The sequence below is a fragment of the Lissotriton helveticus genome, chromosome 10 (assembly GCF_964261635.1).
Source record: "Lissotriton helveticus chromosome 10, aLisHel1.1, whole genome shotgun sequence".
Classification (NCBI taxonomy): domain Eukaryota; kingdom Metazoa; phylum Chordata; class Amphibia; order Caudata; family Salamandridae; genus Lissotriton; species Lissotriton helveticus.
This window is the reverse complement of record NC_136071.1, coordinates 188651326-188665104: the sequence shown is the minus strand read 5'-3', so window position 1 is coordinate 188665104 and position 13779 is coordinate 188651326. Positions and strand designations below refer to the sequence as shown.

At 47.8% G+C, this 13779-nt stretch overlaps 1 protein-coding gene across 2 annotated transcripts in view; it reads left to right on the top strand.

Moving 5' to 3' along the window:
• REXO5 (RNA exonuclease 5) overlaps positions 1-13779 on the top strand; it is a 350267-nt gene that overhangs the window by 171696 nt on the left and 164792 nt on the right. For both annotated transcript variants that reach the window (XM_078665078.1, XM_078665077.1), the window contains exon 13: positions 4385-4505. In XM_078665078.1, coding sequence (XP_078521204.1) covers positions 4385-4505 — 121 coding nt within the window. The remainder of the gene's footprint in view (positions 1-4384; positions 4506-13779) is intronic.

Sequence of the window (13779 nt, the reverse complement as noted above, 5' to 3'; positions counted from 1 at the left end):
GTCGATCCATCTGTGTGAGAGTGACCTTTTTGGGTCGGAGTCGCCTCCGTCGGTTAGACGCGGAGCTCGACGGTGTATCTTCGCGGTCTGATCGGGACTGATTGCGATGATCCAGCCAGTGCCGCACCTCCGCGGGGTCCGTGAAGAAGTGTGTTGTGTCTTCATAGATGATTTTGAGGCGGGCTGGGAAAAGGAGGGCATATTGTATCTTGTGTTGGCGCAGGGTTTGCTTCACCGCCTGAAATGTGGCGCGTTGGCGCTGCACTGCCTGGGAATAGTCCGGGAACACCATCACATTTTTGTCTTCCACTCTGAGGACTTTCGCTTGCATGGCCGCTCGTAGGATCGTGTCTCTGTCCTGATAGTGCAGGAGCTTTAGCAGGAATGGTCTGGGCGGGAGGCCCGCCTGAGGTCGTCCAGTCGGGACCCTGTGTGCTCTCTCCACGGAGAAGAACGGCGTGAGGTCTTGGGCCCGGGTGAACGTTTTTATCCATGTCTCTATGTATTGGATCGGGTCTTCCCTCTCCACTCCTTCCGGCAGATTGATCAGACGTATGTTGCTCCGGCGGGAGCGCCCCTCCAAATCGTCCGCCTTGCGTTCTAGGAAATTGACCTTCTCCTGCAGGTCTTTGATGGCTTTTTGATTGAGCTGGACCTGCGGTTTCAGTTCATGGAGCGTGTGACTCTCTTGTTTCACCTTATCTGCCAGTTTCCTATGGTCGTCACGGATCAGGGTTATGTCCGAGGCCAGTTCCCCGAATTTGGTTTCCATGGACACTCGGGAATGTTCGATGGCCGCTAGGACCTTGTCAAGTTTCGTGGATATGTCCGATTCCTGTGGCGGTCCCCCTGTCTTCGAGCCACGTGAGGGGCCCGGGGAGGGTGGTCGTCCCTGGGCCGGCGCCGATGTCATGGTCACCGTCCTCTGTGTTCGTCCCATTTGTGGTTTGGATGACCGACGCAGCCAGTCAGAAATGGCTTGGACCGCCGTTTGTGGCGACGCCGGGTAGACAAAGCTTCTGGGGCCCCCTCCGTGCAGTCCTACTCGACCGGGCGGGCTGAACGTCACTGGTCCGCGAGGAGTCTGTGGCGCGTCCTCACTAGGGGGTCTGGGAGGCTCTTGATGCGGTCACACCGTGCCTTGCACTTTCCGCTGCTCCGCCGCTTTGCCGGGTTGGCCGGGGGTTGGGGAGGCCCCCGGGGTGTTCCCTCACCGTCGCTCGTCACTCCACGTTTCACCGCTGCTCATGGGGGCAGTTGCATCGGGTCAGTAATCCCCAACGGGCCCCAGACGGGTCGCCGGGGGGCTCGGGCCAGGCAGTGGAGTATGGGGTCCCTTGATTTCGGGGTGCATGGGCTGTCGCACCCCGATGTCTGCCACAGCCGCGGGGTCCCTCGATGGTAGTGCGGTGATGCTGGCTCTGGGCGCCGGCCTCAGGGGCCACCGCAGGTCGCAAGGGTCGCACTGCTCTGTTTCCTCGCCAGTTCACTCGGGCAGCGCCATTTTGGATTGGGGAATCATTGGAGACCTCTGCGCGTTACCGCTCTGGCTTTCAGTGCCTGAACTCAGGGTCAGCGCCGGCACCCGCACATACCCGCCTTGATGAGTCCCTCGGGGTCGCGCTCAGTTGGACCTCCGGTCCCGGTGAAGTCACGTGCTGGTCCTGTCCTTTGGGTCTCCTCGGCGAGTCAGGGAATCGCGACTCCGCCGGGGATCCCCGCTGAGGATACCGCTGCGCTTGGTGTCTGGGCGGCAGCGCGCTCCGGGCGAGAAGGATGGTCACCGGGGCGTGCGGAGCGCTCCGGGTCCCGTCAACAGGAGGTCCGCGCTAGCCGCACTGGGTCTCCGGCATTAGTCCCTGGGCGCCACCATTTTGGGTGAAGGTCGGCGGCGACCGTTCCAGGTCAGTGTTAGTGCTCCGCAGGCGCACCGTCGCTTTCAGAGGCTTCTAGGGTGATCTCGGGGGCCTCACACGCCACACGCCAGCTGGGGGTGACACATGTGCGTGGCGGTAGTCGTTATCATCGGCGTGGCGGGTAGCCGACCGGAGCTCTAAGGAAGCTTGACCGCCATCTTGGCCGGGCTAGCCACGCCCCCCGTTCTCTGTTGTCTGTTTATATGTAAAATCCAGCTCCTACTTGAGTAAGAAAGAAAGGGGCCGCATGTAGATATTAAATTGAAAAAGGGAAATAACTGACCCCTGCGGGACACCAAAGCTCAACCCTGTAGAGCAATAGTTTGTTCCCTTCTAATTAATAAGATTTTTTTCTAACTGGGAACTGTATTGTAAAGAAGGAGAGAGGTGGCTCACTCTGTCCCAGAGGACTGAGCCTCGTCTAAGGAAAGCAAAGAGGTTCCCCTGGACTTCTGTAATGACCATCTGTGGAAGACCAGTGGTCCCTACCTCGTCGGAAGGGCGGTGTAGTCGGGGGGGCCACACCCCCACACCGGGAGGAACAGCGTCCCTTGGGCACCGGACATCCTCTCTTCGCCCACAGGATCCGCTAACCCACGAAGACCCGGAAACAGACCAACAGGATACCGGAAGCGGAACTCCTGCCGGCGACCCAGAACCCGACCCATCTGGAACCGGAAGCACGTCCACTGCAGTCCGCCAGGAACATAGAAAAGACGGCAGGAACGGGGAAACATCGTTCAGCCCAGCGGACTCGTGGCAGGAGACAGCGAACGGCGCGGAACCCCCGACGGAGAGCAGAAGGAAGGAGGAGAGCGGAGAGGAGGCGGAGATTGGAGAAGAGAACGAGGAAGAAGACCTGTGGACGGAGGATTGGTGGCGACCTCCGGAGGTGGCTGGAGAGCGGCCGTAACTCGGATGAGAGTTACGGCGGGGCACGTGAGTACACTCTATCCTTCTCCGTGTCCCTTAGTGTAAATATTGTAATTGACTGTAAAATCTTGTATATAGAGCCTCACGAGCACCCTGCACTTGCCTTAGTCCTTAAGAGAAGTATCACGAGCACTGTACGTAAAAACCTCGCACTTATCCCGGACACCTCCCATCACACTACCCTCCTGCTTGCTGATTGGTCTTATCCCTACCTACCCTTCCAACCTTCCCCACGTTCATAACCTGGCCCTTCACTTCCCGGTGACGGTGGAAGTACTCAGTAGTCCTTACTGGACGGGACTAACCCCTGTACTCTCTCTCTTACATATCTCCGAGGAGACCCATCAACCGGCCGTACCCTGACGACAACAGCCCCGCAGAGGACCACAACCCGGATATCCACTCAACATCCACACCCTCCCGGCTGGGAGCTTCTTGGCGGCATTTCTTCCCTGCAATCTCTTTTGATCAGACTTTGTGTGCACTGTCAACAAATAAATCCTTGACCATAGCTCACTACATTCGGCCTCCCCGCCTGTTATTCCGGTCCGTCCAGCCCACAGTTTCACACCATCCAATTCTAATCTTCATTCACCACTGATTCTACTGCACATACTCACTCGTCCTTCAAATCACCACCGAAACGCGTCGACGCACATGTAAAGAATCCACTGCTGAAGGGGTTTTTTCAGGACAAAAATAAGGATAAGTTGTTTGCCGAAACAACCTCACAAGAGATATCAGCTTGGGATCAATAGTCCGTTGGAATTCAGTGCTCTATTGGACAATGCCAGAACAAGGAATACGGAGAGAATGCCTACAAACATGTTTTTGCTGCGGTTTTTTCTGCGTGTGTCACAGCCATCTGAGGTAGGTTAACACTATGGTGGATCGAGATCCGGTATGCCTGAGGTGCCTGAATTTGAATTGTGGAGGAAAGGCATCCGGGAACAATGGGAACTAGGCGGACCCAAGTTACATCAGTGCTTGCGTTAATTTTGCATCTATCTGCAAAAGAGTTTAACAGTGTTTAAATACTTGTGTGATGCAAAAGGAGCACATACATACTGCACAGATGAAGGATGTAATAGAGAAAAAATGGTTTTGTACACTGTGTTTCCAATTACAGTATAGAAGCATTGTAAATATCCAGTTACTCATTCAATTAAACATATTTGACCACCTAGAAAGTATAACAGGGTTGCTGTTGGCATTTGAACATCTGACCTGTTGGTTGCACAAAGATCACTGCTCTCTAAGTGTACAATAGATGTATGCAGCATGATAGGTATTCATCTTTAATAGAGATGAAAATGTATCTTTAATGTCAATATTGTTTTAGGGCCATATAAATGCAATTTAAAAAACACCTTTTAAAAAAGCTAGCGTTAAAATAACTTCTCTCCAATAGGGAGCATGTACTACAAAACAAATAATTTAACATTGTATGTTCCTGCTCAAGAACGGATCATCAGGGTATTCAATTTCTCTTTTTTTATAACCAGGAATTAACATATATTTTCCTATGTTGATAGTCTCTTGGAAATCATGCACTTAAATGGTCAACAGTCTGTTTTCTTGAGTGGAAGAGCAGAAGCAAAAGGGTTCCCGTCTTCAGACTTCAGTAAACATTTTCTGTGCAATTCAAACAAAGAGGTAATACAACTTCATATCTGTATACCATTATGAGAAATGTATTAGTTAATGTCATGAGCAATATATGCATGTATCTTAGAAAAAAAAGATCTCCGATGGCCGCGGCATAGTCTGCCTTACTAAAATGTTTGTTAAATAAATACCTTGATGAGTGATGTTAGCAGTGTTAAGGTTCTGTTCCTCATATTATATAAAATAATGTGTCAACATCCGACCATGCTGGTGATTCTTGACATATATTGCTGTCACAATCTGGTATTTTTTGTACGAGAACTCAAGTCATACTAGGTTGTTCACCACCTAGGTTGTAATTTAGAGGTCAGTGGTAGAGTAAAAAGAACAGATTAAATTTACGCAAGCCCCTGTTGAAACAGAGCACTAAACAATAATAAATGGCATGAAAAGAGCCCACAAATTGGTTGTGCTTGTTGTTCCTTATTTATTTAACAAAATGTTAATTCATGTGGTAAAAGCCTGGAAATTTGGCCCATAGAATTTTAGCACATTGGTTTTTGCCTTCATGTCTAAATGATGGCCTTAGTATTCACCCATAGAATACTAAGGTCATGGAATGATAGTCTTAGTATTGTACCTTATTTGAAACAAAATTCAATAATCTCCAAAGATTGAAGTTAGATTTAAGGAAATGATGGAGGAGATGAAATCAAGAATAAAAAAAGTTCAGAAAAATAACTAATTTATGTAGTATGAATTTTGTAAGAACGAAGCTCAAAATGATCAAAATACGTAGCTGTGCTGCAGTCTTGGTGTTCAGTACCTGAGTGCTGTTACTTGCAGTCGCGGCCGGCATGGCTTGCAGGTGGAGGGGCCTGAGTGGTCGCGCGGGGGGTGGGGTTAATCTAATATTAATAATAAATAAAATTAAAAAACATACCTCTCTGCCGGCCGGGTCCCGCATCTTCTCTGCTCCTGCTCTCTCCTACCTCTAGCGGGAACAGGAAGCAGGCAGGTCAGCTCCCTCCCCTAAGCCATTCACAACGCTGCTAGCAGAGTTGTGATTGGATGGGACGCCGCCCAGCCAAGGGCTTACGAGGAGGCCATGTTCTCCATGCAGGCTGCATTGCAGCCTGCATGGTGAAAGGCAGAGTGTACATGACTGGTTTGGGTGGCCACAGAGGGCCGACCAAACAGTCTTTGCGTACTCAGGAGTGGGCACACCACTCCTCCCCTGCTCGCAGAGCAGCCCGGCCCACACAACCAAACATAAAATGGTAATAACTTGAAGTTATTACTATTTTATGTTTCTGCTTCTCGCACTGCGAGAAAGCAGTGGGGCGCGGGGTGGAGGAGCCGCTCCTGGTTACTTGAATACATCATAGTTTGGGAGTGAAATATTCTAATCCAGCAGATAAGTGTTAATGACATTGGGAGTTTAGTGAAAACTCACACACGTTTTGTTTAACCCTGGGCGTAGTGTGCGGAGTGGGGCTCCGCGGAGCTACGCAAAGTGGGCGCAAAACTACGCCCACCCGCGCACTCCGCGTAGCCCCACTCCGCGCCGCCCGCCTCCCTCCCGCCCTCCCTAAATACATAAATAAAAGGATAGAAAGCTTTTAAAAACACTTACCTTGTCTGCCGGGTCCCCGGGGCTCCCTCTCGCCGTCCCGCGATTCGCGCCGCCACCGATTCAGATACTAATGCGCATGCGCGGGCGCCCGCGCATGCGCATTAGTATCCGAAATGGCGGCGCGAATCCAGGGACGGCGAGAGGGAGCCCCGGGGACGCGGCAGACAAGGTAAGTGTTTTTAAAAGCTTTCTATCCTTTTATTTATGTATTTAGGGAGGGCGGGAGGGAGGCGGGTGGCGGCCGGCTATGCACCGTCTGCGGAGCGCGCGTAGGGCCGCCTGGCTACGCCCGCTACGCAAAATGCGTAGGAGACGGCACTACGTGCACTCCGTGCACGGAGCGTATCTGACCGCCCACCCTTAGTTTTGTTCCCCACTGTATCTGAGTTTCTGGCAAAGAATGTTTGTACTTAATCTTTTGTTGAGGTACTTAGAATGTAGGAATCCTAATAGTACGGGCACCCGTTGAGGATTCTTTTCTCCCACAAGGTCTATTGAGAATTATATTTAAGCATACAGATTTCTTTGGATTTGTATGCTAGCACACCCCTTTTAGTTCTGCAGTTGCATCATCAACTGGACAAACAGGCGGCATACATTCATCCAGGTCGATATGTTTCAGAATTTAAGGTGGAGTGCAAGAGGTTTCTTCCACCGTTTTGTGATACAAGAATTGTTTTCAGCCAACAAATGAGAATAAAAATGGTTTCGCAAATGATTTCCTGCCACTTTGTGCAATCCACACTAATACTTCAGAAACTGGAGGCTTGAGTGTACCTCCGTAACTGCAGGCTTGAGTTATTCCATTTAGATACAACTTGGCAACGCTAGTAGTCTATTTAACCTAATTCATTATCCTGTATCATGGCATCAGATAAGGCATGACTGTTGAGGTAGGGCCTGTTCCCAGATGCTGCCTCCATTTCTCCTTAGTAGAATATCCTGGAAAAAGACAAAAGGCAATCTTTGGATTCAGGGAAACTATAGATTGACCTTAGTGAGCCACGATGGGTCATCAACAGGTCATTTTCCCGCTGCAACACTCCAGCCAAGACACTGCAAAGTTTTTTTAGCTCCTGGTATCATGTAATTTTATTTTGCGCGGATGAGCTTTCTGATTGAAATTTTCAGTAGAAGAGAATCGCATCACCTAAATCTAACATCTTATATGGAAATGGGCCAGGTAAATAATGCTTTACCAAACTCCCTTAAATTTCAGTTGACTGTTCCGACACTGAATTGGGGAATTGAGCACAATTGAAGGATTCGGACCCTCATCGTAATGGGGGCTACTCCCATTCTAAATGATGTTTAAACAATGTTTCCAGAGCATTGTCTCCTCCTGTGATCTAGACAGAGGGCTTCGGAAGGAAAAGGAAGCGTTGGGTACAAATACCAATGTCAGGATCCAGGAATGTAGCGTCTTCTTGCTCAAGCCTAGCTTTCTAGCTTCCAAGCCCCTCATTTCCCCATCCACAACCCCTGACCCCTTGCCCTTGCAGGTACATTGCAATAAAAGTGTAAACAATAGAAGCACAACTTGGTTTTGGAATTTAAATTTGTTCAGTGCATAAGAAATGCCGTCCTAAGAGTGGACATATCTGCCCCTGTAAGTAGTAGATATGTTTCTTTATTAAATAAGTTTAAGTTGCTCAGGCTATGAGCATATGTTGGATCAGTTCAGTTCATAAAGCTTTCTTTCGATAAATAAATATCTTGAAAGCTGTACAATCCAATAAAAAAGTGTACATAGAAAGCCATAATGCTCACATAGTAATAACGTTATGTATAAAAGAACATTAAAAGTTGATTATTACAGAGAACAATGAACAATAAATATATATTTTTTAAAGTTTTTTGTGCAACTGTATGGTGGTACAAAGAAGTGACACATTGTGGCGACTAGGTCCATCTTCAGAGTTCATGCTTCAGAACTTAGACTTTATTTTTCTTGCTATAATGCTCCATGCCCATTTAAGGTATTTAGCTAAACCACAAACATAGAGGTCCAGAGTATCAGATGTTAGAATACGCAGTGCGGCTTGATGGCTACCAGTGCCCATCTTAATGCATATAGGCTTCAGCCAACACCTCCTAGGGGCCTTACATGCTGGACAGACAAACATAAAATGTGCAATTGACTCAGTCCGAGCCTCACTGCATGGGCAGGAAGCTGTAGTTTGATGGGGAGGTTTCCACTGAGCAGTCATCTCTCTTGTGCGTAGTGTGCCCATCCTAAACTCGAAATAAAGTGCTCTGTCGTGTGGTTTTTGGATAAAATCTAAGTAGGGCTCGTAGCAGGAAAATAGCTTGTGCTGCATGAACTCTTCTGTGAGCCTGCCTATTCTTGGATTAAGAAGGTCGTTTTTAGCGACCCACTGCCAGTACAGCCTCTTGACCTCAGCCTTGTGCGGAGCGGATCTATTCTTCCATTCCTCATTGAGGCCCAAGTCGTAAAGAAGTTTCTTTACGTTTTTGAGCCAATGGACCTTGTGCCACCCGTCCATATCCATAATCTCGCCCAGCCCTGTTGCATATTTCAATAGCTCTGGAGTCCGCCACAAGCGCACCCAGAGCAAAAGTGGGCGAAGTCGTGCCGTGTCCCTTAGTGAATGGCAGCCTAAATCATATAGGAGGGGCTTTGTGGGTATCCTCTGCGGGAGCATCATTAAATCTTTTAGAAATTTGTTCTCCGATTGTACAACTTGGTCTATATTGGAAAAGCCCCACAGTTCGGCACCATAAAGGGCCGAATTTACTGCCTTGGCCGTGTAAATTGTGAGGGTGGGGGCAATTGGTCTGCTCATAGAGGAGCGATGCTCTTTTAGTATTGACCCCCACCACCCTTTTGTGAGATAGGAGCATTTTTTGTATGTGCGGTGACCAGTTCATAGAATCGGCGATACGGGGCCCAAATAATCAAAGGTAGTTACCCTTTATAGTTGGACAGAGTTTAACACTGGAGGGTTCCTAAAAGTTCTACATGGGTTAAGAGTGAGGAACTTTGTCTTCGTGGTGTTAATAGAGAGCCCTCTGGTTGTGCAAAAACGTTGGAAATTGTCCAGAAGGGTCTGCAGGCCGTTCGGATTTTTAGAGATGAGGTGGGTATCGTCGGCGAACAGGAGTGTTGGAATCTTTTCGCCCGCCAGGGATGGGGCATAAGATGGTATTTGCTGTTGGAAATCAACCACGCCATTCACATACAGAGAGAATAGGGTGGGAGCTAACACACATCCCTGGCGGACTCCCCTGTTCACCGGTATCCGAGATGTTTTTTCCCCCTGTGACCCCCATCTCACTTGGGCATAATTGCCCTCGTGAAGGCGAATCAGTATGTTCACGATATGCCTAGGAACCCCCTGCTCTACCAAGACCTGCCACAGGCACTCACATGGGACCAGGTCAAAGTCAGTCTTAAGATCGATAAAAGCAAGGTAAAGACTGCCTTTGCCTATTCTGACCACCTTCCAGTACAGGAGGAGCAGCCTGAAAGCCTGCTCAATTGTCCCCATACCTGCTCTAAAGCCAGCCTGATAATCCGAAAGGACTTCATTTTCGTCTGCCCAGGCCAGGATTCTCTCCAGCAGGACACGTCCTACCACCTTTTGCGTTGAGTCTAAAAAGCTTATAAGTCGGATCTCTGCAATCTTGTTGATGTACAGCAGAAGTGGATGACAGGCACCCATGTCTGTCTTTTGTATTTTCTCTGTATTTAATGAAGTATCCCATGAGCTTTTCCTGAGCCATCTTTTCTAATGCTTTGCGAAAACCTTGTCAACAACTGAAAAATTAACAGGAATCCCCCTAAAACTGACTTTCTCCCACTATGCTGGTAAAGGCCAAACACAGCAGCATAGGGATCACCAGCCATTGGTAAACCATCACTCTCCTTAGTGACTGCAGGTAATGCCTTCCAGTTTTCCTGAATGAAGGAATATGGCCACACAGTTTCTAAAGGTGTGCTTGCCATGCCATACAGCTTCCGGCAAGCATGACATTGCAGGAAATATTTTACTCAGTTTGTCGGGAGTCCTATCACAATCTTATTGGCAGTTTATTCCAGGGTGAACAGCTGTCCTGTGTCTCGTTAGCAATTGCAAAAGTGATAGGAGAGTCTTCAGTTTTTTGCATATATTCACAGTTCAGGTCAATATTAAGGGATCAGTCTGGAGCTCATATTCACTGCAGTGGTTCCAGAAGCCGCACTACCTTTGTCAGTAAACATCTTTGGACAAGCCTGATAGACTTTCCTTCTCTCTCCAGAGCACACACTTCATAGTAAGCTTTTGTTTATTCCCTTGCTCTCTGGGCATCTTCCTTTCCCTGTTGAGAGCTGTTTCATCATCATCTATCAGAACTTCAGGGGCCTTAGATCACCCTTGGTCATCGTGACATTATACTTTTTTTACCCTAATTGAAATGGAGACCACACAGGAATGTCTTGCAAAATCTCAGGCTCTTCCTGGACAGAACCTCAGTGGTGTTCCTAGCAGTCTCTTTTTGGCCTAGGAGGGCTGCATCAAGTCCTGTAGTAAATGTATTCGGTCTGGACCAGATCTCCCTGTAGTCTGAATTGGCAGTGGAAGCCTAGGTCCGGTATCGTCAATGTTCCTGGGGCTCCTTAAACGTCTCTACTCATCATACAGTCATCCGTAATGGAGCTAATCCTCAGTCATTAGTGATAGTATTTCAGGAAACACACCTTGTGTAATCCGAAGAAATCAAGGTTCCCTCAGCGATGGGGGCCACAGGAATCAAGGTTTCAGATCCCACACTCCACTTCTGTGCTCTCTGAAGCCCCACATATACTCCACCCGTGTACAGGGAGACAGTGGCCACAAGTGGTGGTGGGGGGCTGCTGTCTAGGACAACACTTTTTCTATATGAAGGGGGTCTTTTAAGTGGTATAAGCCTTCAGGTCATGATCTGTGACGCAGCACTACCGGACTTGGCCTCATGCTCTCGCCTTCTCTTGCTTAGCTTTATTCACCACTGAACTCCAAATTCATGCTCAGAGCAAACGTATCATGACCATGGTGCATAGGGAAAGATCTTCCTCTTTGACCCTGACCCTGTCATCTTGTCCTAACACAGAGGCCAAATGCAGAGAGAGAAGCGCACTCGTCTGCAACAGTGAGAATTGGTCACTCTCTCCATTCTGGTTCTGCAGTTATGGTAGGTATGAAGAGTTACTGTCACCTATGTAAATGTGTAAATGTAAATGTATTTGAGCTTGTAAAGCGCACTGCTACCCGTCCATAGGTCTCCTGGCGCTGTATAACTCTGGGGAACCCGTCCTGGCTTTCCCTGTGGGATCGTCCCTGCTGGGAGTCCCCAAGGTGGAGCCAGGCATCCCCAGAATTGATGGGGCCGTTGTGGAGATTAGGCAAGCTGATGCCCAGAGTTGCCGAGTGGAACCCCAGATTAGAGTAATTACCGAAGTGAGAATTATCGAGTCCGCTGACCCAGGTCCACGACCCTGCCGCGTCGGGAATTGAACCCTGGTCCCGGGCCGACTTCTGCTCTCGGGTCTGCCGCCTCTAACCAGTGAGCCACACTACTCAACCTATGGAGTTCCCAGGCGTCCCACCTCCCCCTAGGGTGGTAGTAATGGCTTTGACCCCGAATGAGTACTGTTTCCTCTTTCAGTCTTCTCACCCCACAGCACTTGATGACAAAATGTTTGAGGAATCATCTACACCACCTCTGGTATACACCCCCATTACTGCCTTGCTGGTGGCGCTGTTTTGGTGTTGCGGTAAAGGGGCCTCTTCAACTCTACCCTATTGCTTCCCCGGTTATCCCTGTTGTTGTTTGACTGTTCATACTAATCTGGTTGATTTAGTGATAAAAGTCTGCAGTAAAAACTCGTAATTTTTGACTGGACACGCACATATTGGTTTTATGAATAACATCCAATAATACTGAATTCTAAAGTAAAGATTTCAGTTTAATCCAATAGTCTCTCTCATTCAATGACCCTGGTCCCATATTCAAATAACATAGTTCTCTTTCAGTCAGTCAGTCATTAAAACTTTATTTGGTTTGTTACAACCATAAAAGTATACACTTTACATTTTGTAAAACTTTTTAAAAGCACATAACATAATGCAATCATAGAAATGCGACGCATGATCATTGCATGAAAGATAACACAGCTCCTTTAGGTACTAATCAAATATCTTCCTAAGATTATTTGAATCGCAATAATTCATACATATATATCCAAACCTTCCAGACATAAAATACATACATTACTGTTAAAAAATGCAGTCTCATTTTATATTAGGGGAACTGCTTGCGCCTGTTACTCTGTACACTGGAGAAACACCCTAACTTTGCTCATGAATATACCCAAACAGGCTATATCTAAGTTTGCCATTCCCACTAAAAGGATAGCAGCTTGCATCCTATTCATAATCCTGTATTTTTTTAATATCAGGCATAAAATCTCCTTTCGTATATCTAAAACCATCCTACAGTCTAATAAAATATGTACAATATCACAGGAGGTAACTAACATACAAGTACAGTTACCATCACTATTTATCATGACATTTTTGACCCTATTGTTCATGTAACAGGGGTTTAATCCCTTTCTCACTTTTAATACCTCACGTTTTAGACGGTAATTCGGTAGCCTGTCTAAATAGGGATACGGTTGATCTTCTGAATCCCACGCCTGGGTCATATGAGACACCGATGTTTTCCGCAAGAGATACTCTCGATCACATATACGGGACATGTCGGCTCCCAGAGTCCTTAGTTCTTTTTTGCCTATTACGGCGTGTCCTAGCTGCGGGCATAGTTCTAATCCCCAGAAGCTTGTTTCCTTCCCAGTGTAAGAATTGGCTTGGTAGTTTGGTTTGCCCTGTTCCCATCATGCACTGGGACAGGAACAGACTAATTTGCATATAGCCAGGTTCTGAGCTGGGATGGTGCAGTGAGCTAAAAAACGGTGTTGGATCTAGCCCTGATCTCTTGACTGGGTGAGAGTATTCTGCTTAATTCAGAAACTCTGTCCATCACCACCCCTTGTTGTTAAATATTTTGTCCACCATAAGCGTGGAAGGGTATACTCAGATGTGAGTCCCTTGCTCATTGCACCATCAGGATTCAAGCAAGCCGGGCCGAAGACGGCTGAAATGCCAGAAACCGGTCCCCGGAAGCTTGTTTCCTTCCCAGTGTAAGAATTGGCTTGGTAGTTTGGTTTGCCCTGTTCCCATCATGCACTGGGACAGGAACAGACTAATTTGCATATAGCCAGGTTCTGAGCTGGGATGGTGCAGTGAGCTCAAAAACGGTGTTGGATCTAGCCCTGATCTCTTGACTGGGTGAGAGTATTCTGCTTAATTCAGAAACTCTGTCCATCACCACCCCTTGTTGTTAAATATAGTTCCAATCCCAGCACTCCATACGCTTCTCTTAATGAGGCTCTTGTTTCTTTCACCCAGGATAACTCACTAAAGGCAATTACACCTCTACACCACTGGGAATGTTTGGGGGGGCTCCCCTGACCCTGGACACTGCCGAAAACGTTTTAGGACCATACTGGCGGTTACTGCCCAAGAGGTAAATCCCAAATCTAATCTTGCTGCTTGTACCATTGATGAATTTGGCAGCGAGAACAAGCTTTTCAGGATAATTCCCTCCTCTTTATCCCAACATTTTTTCCCACTTAGAAAG